The 13,138-nt window shown below is 38.3% G+C and overlaps 1 protein-coding gene across 1 annotated transcript in view; it reads left to right on the top strand.

The window, feature by feature from the left end:
* Nucleotides 1–13,138, top strand: part of CUL3 (cullin 3) — a 70,402-nt gene that overhangs the window by 40,189 nt on the left and 17,075 nt on the right. The window contains exons 3-8 of the mRNA XM_066620417.1: nucleotides 4,268–4,381; nucleotides 7,095–7,255; nucleotides 8,530–8,644; nucleotides 9,404–9,632; nucleotides 10,788–10,933; nucleotides 11,305–11,481. Coding sequence (XP_066476514.1) covers nucleotides 4,268–4,381; nucleotides 7,095–7,255; nucleotides 8,530–8,644; nucleotides 9,404–9,632; nucleotides 10,788–10,933; nucleotides 11,305–11,481 — 942 coding nt within the window. The remainder of the gene's footprint in view (nucleotides 1–4,267; nucleotides 4,382–7,094; nucleotides 7,256–8,529; nucleotides 8,645–9,403; nucleotides 9,633–10,787; nucleotides 10,934–11,304; nucleotides 11,482–13,138) is intronic.

Genomic DNA, 13,138 nt, shown 5'->3' with positions numbered 1-13,138 from the left:
GCATCATACCCAAGTTGAAAATATTTTACTAATGCTTTGAAAGAAAGTGATTTCTACTCTAGGCATATGAATGACTTTAGAGAATTGTACAAAAAGTCCTTGTTAATGTGATTTATGATTGATTTCCAGATTTTTTTTCCCCAAAAGTCAGGAAATTCCACATCTGATTCACTACTTAGTATCTTTGCCTTCAAACATTGTAAATCTAGCATGTATGAAATTTGGTTTTACAGATGGAAAGCATGGCTGAATACAGTCTGTGGCTAAGAAGACAAACACAACTCCAAAATGTACATCTGGCCTTCTAGCCAAAGAATTTCAGTGGCCCTCTACAAAATCTGCTATGCTATGGTACATGACTGCTGTTGTGCGGTCATAAACACTTGTTTTTGGTTAAGTGCAAAGCAAGTTAGTGGAATTCAACTGGAATGTCCGACAGTAGCAGATTAGTAGTAGTGAATCCTGAGTTATCTAGTGTGCTGAGAGCTTTTGCCATTGCAGTCCGCTGCATTTTAGGTTTATTGCTACCATGTGGAAATCCCTGACATAAATGTTGCTTTCTTTTAAACTGTAGGAGCAGAATATGTGTTGCAGTTAGAGACCTGTGTACAGCTGCAGTACTATATAAATAAAACTTATGACCTGATCCTGGGAGTGTTCTGTCTAACAGTATATGTATACATCAAGAACCTGATCTCATGAATGTTGTGTCATCACAACAGACTAGGATGAATATCTTAATTAACTCTCACAATTGCAAATTGTCACATTCGGTTTTGTTGCTGAATGTAGTTTCTGACAGGATTACCACCACCTGTCATCTTGGAATAGTGACACTGTGGAGTTGTCCAGGCTTCCTTGTTCTACAAAGAGTTATCCTATGCTTCAGGTGGCTGTCTGCTGGTCACTGTTGAAGGACATTGGCTTTTTGTTTGCAGAAGGTGTTTGTTCCCCACACCATAGCAAAAAGGATAAAAATGGAGACTTGAGTGACTGATACAGTAAAACTTATTTTAGTCTTGTAAAGCTAGGTGAATCCTGATAGTGTCATTTTAAAAAGTGGGCCCTATTGCAAAAATGTTTGGGAACCACTGCATTATACTGTAAGGCAAAGATTCTTAAGGATAATCTGGAAAAATTAATAAATTGCACACTAATCTCTGTATGCAATTTAAATGGTGACATTCAAGTTTTCAATACAGAGTGATTGTTCAAAGTGAAATTCTTCTTAACACTGTGGCACAGATTGAAGTATTGCTTGTTGGTAATCCTTATGCAGTTGTGGAACGATGATTTCACTGACATCAGTACTTTAAGAAACATAATACAACATAGTAAGGAAATGAGCACAGTTTCTTCAATTTTGTTTTCAAGCTGGCTAGCTGTTAAAATCTGTCCAGGATTGTACCTGTCAGTTGTTGTCACCTGTTAACAGGGAAGCTAAAACTTAAGTAAGCGAATTAAAGTGTACACATTTTGCGGGAGTAGCATGTTCTGATTTGCATATTATGGTTCTTGATTAGTTTCCGAAATGTAGATAAAACTGTTTACAGATGTCCGAAATCTACGATGTGCTGAGAATAGGAATAGCTTTTCTGTTATGTGTTTTGCGATATACCCTGTATCGTGTTGTGCTAAGTGTTACTTAGAAGAAGTGGGTGGCAGAGTGATGGGTGGTGCAAATGAAGCTGTTTTGTGGGTTTTTGTGTGCATTCTTGAAATGCAGCAGTTGCAACTCCACCTACCATTGCAGAGTGGTACAGTTCAAAGACTGAGCCTGCTAAAGCTATCAGACCTCTGTATCTGTTTCACAAAACTATCCAGACTCTGAATCAGTGGTTTTCAATTTTTAGGAGCCCAAGGACCACTGAGGCAAAAATTTGAATTGTCATGAACCACATGCACCACCACCCCCTGCACACAGAAAATACAATTTGTAATACACAGAAGATTTATTAAATTTAATCTCTGTAGTGTTGTGAGTGGCTGCTTTTATTGCTGACTGTGGACAGATTGTTCTCAGCTCTCTGGTCTGTGGGGAGCACTAACTTGGTGAGATGCTAGAAGTGATTGAACGCAATCTTTTTTCTGAGACCTCGTGGACCACTTCTCAGGGTCTTCCAAATCACAGGTTGGGCACCAGTGCTAAACCATCGTTTCTCAACGTTTGTCCCCTGCCATTCCACTTTGCATTGTCCACCTATTGGAAGTACCACTGGAAGTAACTGGCAATGACATCATTGCCAGGTACTTCTGGATTGGGAGGACGTGTGAAAAGTGTATGCTGGAACTTTGCCCATTAAACTGAGCCTCCTACTGCTGTTTGTCACGTTGTATTGTTAGTCTTGCTGCCAGGTGGTGGGGATTTGTGAGTCCCATGTGTACCACTGGTGGTATGAATACCACTGGTTGAGAAGCACTGCTCTAAATGGACAGAAATGTAAGGGCTCCCTAGGAATGCCTAATCTGATCTCCTGTGCTGACTTTGGTTCTAACAGTGTTCTTACAATGAGACTCATGTGAATGAGTAGGAAAATCCAATGTGCCTCCATGGATTGCAACTAAGAAGTGCTCCACTCTCGTTTAGTACTCCAGAGCAGGAGCAGAAACTATGGAAGTGGTCCATGCTCATCAGAGATGCCCAAGGCACTGCAATCACTGACTTTCCTCCCACACTGCCCTGTTCCAGATCCTAGTTCAGCTGTGATTTGAACATACAGTGGTACCTCGCATAACAAATGCCTCGCGCACTGAAAAACTCGCAGAACGAAAGCGTTTTGCGATTTTTGGTGACTCGCACAACGAATTTTTATGACCCGTGCTTCGCAAGACGAATTTTTTGTTTTGGTTTGTTTTAAGGGGGGATCTTCATGCCAGTTTATGCTCACATTCACCCTAAGAAAGGGGGAGGATTGTCATGCCAGTTTATGATCCCGTTCACCCTAGTAAGGGGAGGATCTTCATGTCAGTTTATGTAAGTAAGTCCCATTGTGCTTGCTCCCAGGAAAGTGTGCACAGGATTAAAGCCTTCAAGCTCCCCACTCAGCATCCCCCCCCCGTTTTTGAAATCCTCAGTACAGTATGTATGCCTTTAAAGAGCACTTAATAAATTTTGTAAACAAAATTTGACTTTGTTCTGACTTTTCTTGCCCATAGGAACGCATTAATTAAATTTCAATGCATTCCTATGGGAAAACGCGCTTCGCAAAACGAAAAACTCGCATAACGAAAGGACTCGCGGAACGAATTAATTTCGTTATGCGAGGCACCACTGTATACTTGGATGAAATGGGAATTCTGAACCATGATCAGAAGTTTCAGATCTCACATCATGGCAGTGGAGCAAGAGGAAAATGCACAAGTCCAAGCTTCACACCTGGTCATGCACATAATGCAATCATGGTTATTCTGAACCTGGGCCATAAAGAGATGTATGCTAATTACAGAAAACGTAGTTTATTTCATAACCTTAACAGTGACAGTAAATTTCAAACTATTCTTTACTGCTATTTGCAGTTTTTTTGAACAGCAATTTTAATTTGAAAGACACACATCACTTTCCTGGTGATGCTGACCTGGTTTTTTATTTTTAAATTTAATGTCTAGTTCTTCATTTTTTAATTTAATGTCGATGAATCTTATGTTAATTACCAATGGAGATGTGATTATTCAGCAGCTGTACTCACTACCTTTTTAGATATTGTTGGGGCAGTAGCACAATATATTTGTAGTAGAAAGAAGAAATGAGCTTCCAATGAGCTTTTCATATACTACAGACATGACTGAGACACACAAAATTATGCATGGGAAGGATAAAGTGGATAGAGAGATGCTCTTTACACTCTCACATAACACCAGAACCAGGGGACATCCACTAAAATTGAGTGTTAGGAGAGTTAGAACAGACAAAAGAAAATATTTCTTTACTCAGCGTGTGGTTGGTCTGTGGAACTCCTTGCCACAGAATGTGGTGATGGCATCTGGCCTGGATGCCTTTAAAAGGGGATTGGACAAGTTTCTGGAGGAAAAATCCATTACTGGTTACAAGCCATGTTGTGTATGTGCAACCTCCTGATTTTAGAAACGGGCTATGTCAGAATGCCAGATGCAAGGGAGGGCACCAGGATGCAGGTCTCTTGTTATCTGGTGTTCTCCCTGGGGCATTTGGTGGGCCGCTGTGAGATACAGGAAGCTGGACTAGGTGGGCCTATGGCCTGATCCAGTGGGGCTGTTCTTATGTTCATATGACCTTTCTGTTCTGTTGCAGGTTCGAGAAGATGTGCTAAACTCATTAAACAACAACTTCCTCCAAACATTAAACCAAGCATGGAATGATCATCAGACAGCTATGGTGATGATTAGAGACATTCTAATGTACATGGTGGGTAATGTCTGGTGTGTTATCCAAACAAGAATACTTTCAGGCTTACAAAAAAGCCACTGCTTTGTTATACCAATAAAATAATTGATGTGATAATATTGAACAATGTTGTATGATGTTTCACATTTGTAAGTCTGATGGCATTTGCTTTCCTCCTGAACTATTTTACTGGCATGGGTGTGAAAAGCTCTGCTGGAGATTGGAGGAACATGTAATAGGATATATTTGGACAATGGAGTCTTCCTTTCTCAAAAGCGAGAAAAATTGTGTGGATCAACCTTAGTTTGAAAAGCCTTATGTAATATATTATTTTAGGTGCATAATTAGTCACTGTACTGCCTTTAGACACATAAAACTTGTTGCTATCTCTTAAATATCTGACTACCGCTACAAGACTTGAGAGTTGTTATCCCATCTTGCTGTGACAAATGGCAGGCTAATGTATATACTTCTAAATAAATACAGGAATATGCATCTCCAAGTGTCACTTTCAGTGACAGACTTGGACAGTGCTTCTGGGATGCCTTGTAGGTGGAGGTGTTTGTTTCCAGTGAGTGAACCTAAGTCTCATTGAACACAATGGGATTACTTCTGAGTAAAATAAACACCATTTTCAAGCACCTGTACTTGTAGGACATTGCAGGGGGAGGTTAAAAAAAGTTCCACTTTAAAGTTCATATTCCTCAAGAAAAATCCATGTCAATCCCTTAGTTAGGGACACTACTCAAAATGAATTGCAGATGGCACCATTTGTATGCTTTGGAACTTGTTATGTGAAGAACAGCTGGTTGAAATGTGTCCTAAATCATTGGACTGTTGTTCATGCTACTAGGTGTGTTGAGTAGATACAATTGATTCTGGGCATTGCTGTATTTTAAAAGCACCTTAAGCAAAGAATACATACTGCAGTACAGACTGTAAAATGGACATAGAATGAAATATGAACAATTCCAGTGCCAGTTGCATTGCAGTAGTAAAACGTGTATGAATGGGGGATATCTTTCAGCATTAATAAATATTCTGTATTACACCATTTTGTACATTGTTATATTATAATTTGCTGTCCCTAAAAGTTTGAAATTTTTTTGTTTAATCTTATACTTGAGAATAAAAAACACCTTAATGTAATTCCAGCTGTACCAAAATTGCTGTGTAGCTATGGGCAAATATTACTATTTAACATAAATACCAGTATACCTGATCTGATAAATGGGCAAACATATAATGTACATCCAGTGAAATTATTCCAGTCTTTGAAGGTGTAAAGTACTAGGTTGTGCAAAGTATTGTGTACATTATTCATATAATAAATTGGATTATCAAATGGAGGGGATATAATTAGCGTGCCATACTATTTTGCAGATGCTTCTTGTATAGTTGCTTCCTGCTTAGTCCAGCCAGTGGTTAATGCTTGTTTATGTACTATGTTTTTATTCCACCCATCCTCCAAGGAGCTGAGAATATAATGTTTCCAGATGGCCTCCCTTCCATGTATTGACAATGACCAAGGCTGCTTAGCTTCAGAGTGAAAATTTTATCAGATGCTCTCAAACCATTCCCCCCAGCACTTACCATCTAGTATTTGCTACTACAGATGAACATGTTTTAGGGGACAATTGGTTATCTGTGGTATAAAACTCCATTAATCTTTAGTATCTTTATTCGCTTTCAAACCATAGCTAGGTTTTCTGTGGATATAGGTTAGACATGTGTTTTGTAGTGATTGAAAAAGCTTAAAAGATTGTGTGTTATGACTGGAGATTACTTTGGGTGTTTTTGGCTGATAATTGTAGGATGGTCGTGTTATACAGTATAAAGAAAAAACAATTCAGATAAAATTTAATTTTTCATGATATGCTCTACAGGCGCTATAATGTTGACTGCAGTAATCATACAAGAGTTTAGACGAATAATCCTCCCTTGATACCTCTTAGTCCAGTAAAATAATTTGCCCATATCTGTAGTAGCTCATACTTTATAAAGTTGGGTTTCTTTTGCTTTAAAGTTTACCTTGTCAGAAAAATCAGGCCCATACATGTAAATAAAAGCAAAGCAAAAGCACACAGTCCTAGAAAAAGTGTCCTTATGCAGCTCTAACAGCCTCCTTAGGAATTCTTCCCAAAAATCCACTCTTCTGTTAAGCCTTTGACATACTCTCTAACTCAGTGGTTTCCAACCTTTTGGAGTCTGCAGACCACTGAGGCAAAACTTGAAATTGTTGTGGACCACACACACAACCCCACCCCACCCTCTGCACATTAAAAATGCAACTAAATTTGGTAATCTATGGGGGAGCACACAGTGAGAATCTGGAAGTGCCAACTGCAGTTATGGGTGGTCCCTTCTCCACTCTCTCTGATGGTCTGTGGGAAAGCATCTCCTGAGCAAGCAATCCCCATGGACTGCTAGAGAGGGCAGATGACCACACACAACCACAGCCAACATTTCAGTGGTCCTAGAAGGTGATCATCTTTTTTTCCTGGGGACCACTCCTCAGGGCCTCTCGAACCACCTGTGGTCCACATGCCTCAGGTTAGGAACCACTGCTCTAGCTCATGTCCTACTGTGTAACTACGTTAACCCCTATCTCCCCTTCTTATCTCCTTGAGTTACAGTTGAGATTGTAATCCCTTGGGATAGCAGCCTGTCTTTTCATTCTTAGTAAAGTGTCATGTACATGGATGGCATTATATAAATTTCATTTACATTTTAGGACCGTGTATATGTACAACAAAATAATGTGGAAAATGTCTACAATTTGGGATTAATTATCTTTCGAGATCAAGTTGTACGTTATGGCTGTATTAGGGATCATCTACGACAGACGTTGTTGGATATGATTGCAAGGGAAAGGAAAGGAGAAGTTGTTGACAGGTATGATTTCAGGGCTACCATTGAAATTGTTCTTATGATGCATAATTTAGTTTTCCTGAATTCTTTACCTGCTACTATACTTTGTTTGCATATTCTTAATGTGTAAACATAACCACTGATTTCATCTCCTTCTCGCCTTGTGTGCCATTTAAGTTGCTATTCAGACTTGGCATCTCCTTTGTTCCTTACTGTTTTTAGATCAGATTTAGAATTGATTCTACATGGGTGGCTTGCTTAAGATCTTTTGAAAATAAGTTTTCATTCATTAAGTACCCAACATATTAATATACTGTATGACAGTAGCTATTAAAGTTTTTTCACTACAGGTCCAGCCTATTTATACACGAATTTGACTCAACATGAATGGCCCCGGCAAATGAGAGAGAATGTGTTGATCCCTGGGGAAGGGGAAAATGCATCCCTTTAAAATCAGTTTTAAAAACTGAACAGTTCTTTAACAACAACCCCCTTAATGAGAGGGGAGGGGCAGCAGGCTAACAATCCATCAATCCTTCTCTCTCCTGCGGACCCCTCCCTTCCCCCAGCAGGTGAAAGAAAGGTGATCATTTTGCATTGGTGAAGGGAGGAGCTGAGTGAAGTGCTGATGGATTGTCTTCTTAATGAGTCTTATCTTAGAGTCAAAAGGTCATCAAGGCTGTTTTTCAATAACTGGAGCAAAGAAACTTTGTTTTTTAAATTGATTTGCTATAGTTCGTTTTTTTAATCCAGGTGGAACCCATGCGAATAATTAGTCTCAACCTGTACTTGAAAACTTGTTTAAAAGTGTGTTGTCCTTAACTTAATACTGCCGCACAAAGACTAAATTCTGTGTGTGCCCACATGCACTCAAGCATGTTGTTGCATGCATGCTGTATATATTGTATGTAAGGAAAAAAGTAACAGTAAAGCATGCCCACTGTCTTGCACCTACTTTGTATCTAAAGATTTGCACAAATGAGTTGTTGTAGTTCCGAGGTTTACCATTTTATCATTCAGATATTGTCTGAACTAATTGGTTGCTGTGACTATTAAATTAACACTCATTTACAACCAAATACAGTGAGCCCGCTGTATCTGTGTATGCTGTATCTGTGTACCCATGGATGCTGTATCCGTGGTTTCAGTACCTGTAGATTTCATGATCTGCAGGTCCACAAACCAGCAGGTTGGACCCATATGGACTCTCCAAAGGCGACTGGAGGATGTTCTGAGTGCCAGGGAAGCTGTATGCAGGACATCTAATCTGTTAAATCTCTATTAACATTTTTTTACAGAGGAGCAATAAGAAATGCTTGTCAGATGTTAATGATTCTAGGCCTTGAAGGAAGATCAGTCTATGAAGAAGACTTTGAAGCTCCATTTTTAGAGATGTCAGCAGAATTTTTTCAGGTACAGTACAATTTTCAAGCATACATGAGATGTCGCTGCATTTGTGTTTACATGTACCATCAGTTTATTAATACAGTTCTTAGAATGGTACACAGGTCTGTGCATCTAAATGGTACACAAATTTTGACTGGCTATTTTGTAATAAGTTTCACATATGCACTGGGACTTCTCAACACCTCATTCTGGCAGCAGCAGCACTACACACACCCTCTGGTTCAGAGGCTTCTCCCTGGTAGCATCCCATGAGAAGGAAAATATACATTCTACCTTCATGCGGGGTGAGAATTAGATTTCAGATGATATACATAAAGCCATGAGACTTTAAGCTATACTATCAGGTATAACACAGAAAAGAGAACTTGAGGTTAGCTTAGCTATTAAGAGCTGGGATAGTTTAGCAGCTGAAAAAACAAATCTACAAATTTGGAAGTTCCTAGTTTAATCCATTTTTGCCCTACCCACAGGTGTACACATTTGGTCCCTGTTGCGTATATGCGACATTGGGCAGAAATGTCTTAAATTATGCCAAGCCACTTGTATTTGAAGCATTTTATCAGTGATGATTAGCTTAGGAATTGCTACTGAGGGGGAGATATCACATCTGTACAGATTTGTCATAACATTGCTGTGATGGTCCCCCACCATGCTACGGGGAGGAAGTACATAGAAGAACAGCAGCAGTTAATGGTGGTGGTATGTGGTTGTGGTAGTATGTGGTTGTGTAAGCAAAAAAAATCTTGTCTGTGTATTTCATTACAGATGGAAAGTCAGAAATTTTTAGCAGAAAATAGCGCTTCAGTTTATATAAAGAAGGTAGAAGCTAGAATTAATGAAGAAATTGAACGTGTGATGCACTGCCTTGATAAATCCACAGAGGAGCCAATTGTAAAAGTTGTTGAGAGGGAGCTTATTTCCAAGCATATGAAAACTATTGTGGAAATGGAGAACTCTGGGCTAGTTCATATGCTGAAAAATGGAAAAACAGAAGGTAAGTCTGGATGGCGCGAACATGGTTTTTGTGGTGTTTCATATGAATACAGAAAGATTTACTAAACAGCTCTGGTAGTGACAGAGGAAGGTAGAGGTGGAAAACATGAGGCACTTAAGCTTCCTGTTCCCTCAGCGTCTCCATTCTGTCCTAAGCCCCTCTCAACTAATTATTGGTGACTAATTGAACGTCAGCTATATCTTACACATCTACAGTGTTGTAAGGCATGCGAGAAAATTATCAATTCTTCCTCTTACTGGTATTTACCAATGTGAACTGGTTGTACTGGAGCTTTTGTCAAGAGGCCTGGATTAGCATATGTCCTGAATGATTGTGTTGGGTAAAACAATGCATCAAAATATAAAGTCCTCTCCACAACAAAGTGTGTTGTGTCCTGCTGTTTGCTGTGAGCTATCACTCTGTTATGTTCATACTCGTTTCATGAAAGTGGTTCTTCAGTATTAGTTTGTAAGCCATTTGGCTTCATGGACTCTGACCCAAAACAATCCCAAAAAAGATATCTTCAGGGCTATAGGACACTTTACAGGGTATGTATGTGAACAAAGCTTTAAACATATAAAGTGCATATGCAAATATGAAGTATTCACATTAATGTTTGGGGTTTTGATTCACTCCATTCTCTGTAAAAAAAGAAAAAAAATGTAACTGGCCTCTTAAACTTACATAATATAATTATTCAGCCTCACTTCCCAGCAGCTGAATTTTAGCTGAAGATTTGTAACTGTCCCAATCTCCATTTACGAAATCAGCAGACACTTAGCATGGAATAGCATTTGAACTCATTAATGCTTGTTTGTAACCCTTCTGTTTAACTCTTATTGCATACTTATGGTATTTGATCTTAAGAAGACAATTCAGTATATACTTTCAGCTCTTTCTCAATATGAGCCATAGAGTTCCATACATGGATTCATTATAGTCAACTACAGAAAAGTGCTGTATCACAGTGCCTCAAAATTAAAACAAACTACAATAGTAATATTCAGTGCAGATTGTGGCTTCAAACGGGGCTTCACATTGAGATGGAGAAGAAGGCTTTGATACAAATTGTGAAGCCTTACCATACTAATATGCAGTCATATGATGGTTTATCACATGTTGCCAGTATGTGGTGATGTGCTTTTTAAATTGCAGATCTTGCTTGCATGTACAAGCTCTTCAGCCGTGTACCAAATGGTCTAAAAACAATGTGTGAGTGTATGAGTTCCTACCTGAGGGAACAAGGCAAAGCACTGGTATCTGAAGAAGGAGAAGGAAAGAATCCTGTTGACTATATTCAGGTAGCTAAAATCTTTTTTACCTTGCATCAAATAAAGGATTTAACAGTGTTCCATTCTGGAGGAGAAGATAGCATTGAAAATATTTTCTGCCCTAACAAATTTACCAATCTTGTCAGTTTCAGATTTGTTGATCACTTCATTTACTAGTGTCATTTTAATGGATGATTCAAACAAACTAGATTTTCATTAAAATGTCAACTTTGTTGTAACTGCTGGCTTAATCTAATGCCAAATAAAGTATTATAACTAAACAAGCAATTTTAGAGTTTCCCTGTGGATAACACAGAAAAGTTGTTCAGCCTGTACCTCTGGAAATAACTAATATTATTTTCATATTATCATACAAGTAAAAGTGTCTTGTTTTTCTTAAGGGTTTACTGGATTTGAAGAGTAGGTTCGACCGATTCCTTCAAGAATCATTCAATAATGACAGGCTTTTCAAACAAACTATTGCGGGTGACTTTGAGTATTTCCTCAACCTCAACTCCAGGTCTCCAGAGTATCTCTCATTATTTATTGATGACAAATTGAAAAAAGGTGTCAAGGGAGTAAGTATATGTACTGTTCCAGCTATGCTAATTTGTGGGGGAAATAGCAGTTTAAGCACTCATTTCCATGAAACTCTATTCTTAGTGTACATTAGAATGCTTTATAATTCACAAAATGCAATAAGTAATGAACTTGAGTGAATAAATTGTTTATATTTGCTAGAAATAATCTTTCAAAATAAGGAATGTAAATAAACAATATAAAATGATTGGGAAAGATCAAACAATGAGCAATCACTAGTTTTTTTAAACTACTTCAGAAAATAGCAAATATGTATATAATATTATTGGACCAACTTTAGATGGTGAAAGAAATAAATCTCAGAACATGTAGTACTTAATCAGAATTAAGACTATATCATATAGTCAAAGGTTAATTGTTAATAGATAAGCTCATATAAACATGTTTAAGGTACCAAGCAGTTAGTCATCTCATCATTTTTAGTATTACTTTAGTTTAATATAGAATTAAGTTATTGGGCAGTGGGGGACAGGCATAGGGCATAAATACTTGATTTTAGAACTTCCACAGAAGTTCCACAGACTCAAGTTCACAACAATAATACTGAATTACATTTGGTACTTTAAGGTACTTGATCTTAGGTTGCCCATTTTTTTTTTGCCTATCTAGCTTTGAAATGCATAGTGACTTTATAGGAATAAAATCAGTATGGGTTCTTAATTATTGCAGTTTAAATATTATATCTGACCAGTGAGGCACATGTATGGAAAACATGTTTTCTTTAACAAATATTCAAATTAGAAATGCCCCTGCAGTTGCATGCAGAAACCTGTTACCTGTAGTTGTTTCTAGAACCATTCCATGGTGTACATCTTTGACGTCGTCAGTTAATTGCTTCACAGTTGTCAGATTATGCTGACATAGAATAGGGATCAGTAAGAGTGAGAAAACATTCTCTTTTATTCTCAGTGCAACATGAGTGAGCTCTCTGCTACATTGATGAGCTCCTGCAAGAGGAGGGTTTCATTTAACTTTGTTACTACCTGAATTACATGTTTTTGTGTTCTTTGCTAACTCAGAGATCTATGTCAGTCTATGAGCATGCTTATTTAAAATTGACCTGAACAAAATAGTTTTCATTGACAGAAGGCAGCTGTGGAACCTTGAACTAATGGCTCTTGATTGATTTGGGCTGCAATCCTATGCACGCTACCTGGGAGTAAGTTCCATTAAACTCTGTGGGGCTTACTTCTCAGTAGACATGCTTAGGATTGCTTTGTACAAAGTGATATGCTGCTAACAGTAACGAAAATTGCCCTAAGTTAAAGTGTTATTGGTGGCTCTCAAGAATATTTGGTATATTCTAGCACAGTTATTTTCAACCATTTTCATCTCGAGACACACTGACAAGGTGCTAAAATTGTCAAGGCACACCATTAGGTTTTTGACAATTGACAAGGCACTCCATGCTGATAGTTGGGGTCTCACATCATCCATTGGCCCTACTAATAAATGACCTTCCACCAAATTCCTGTGGCACACCTGTGGACCACTCATGGCACAGTGGTTGAAAATGGCTGTTCTAGCACTTCCTGACATAGAACTCCAGAACAAAAAAAGAACCCATCCAGAATGTTCACATGCATACATGTAGAGATCATACTATACCCTGAGAAAGCATTACATACAGTGTAG

The sequence above is a fragment of the Tiliqua scincoides genome, chromosome 3 (genome assembly GCF_035046505.1).
Source record: "Tiliqua scincoides isolate rTilSci1 chromosome 3, rTilSci1.hap2, whole genome shotgun sequence".
NCBI lineage: Eukaryota > Metazoa > Chordata > Lepidosauria > Squamata > Scincidae > Tiliqua > Tiliqua scincoides.
The sequence above is the reverse complement of the archived record's forward strand: the minus strand, read 5'-3'. Positions and strand labels throughout refer to the sequence as shown.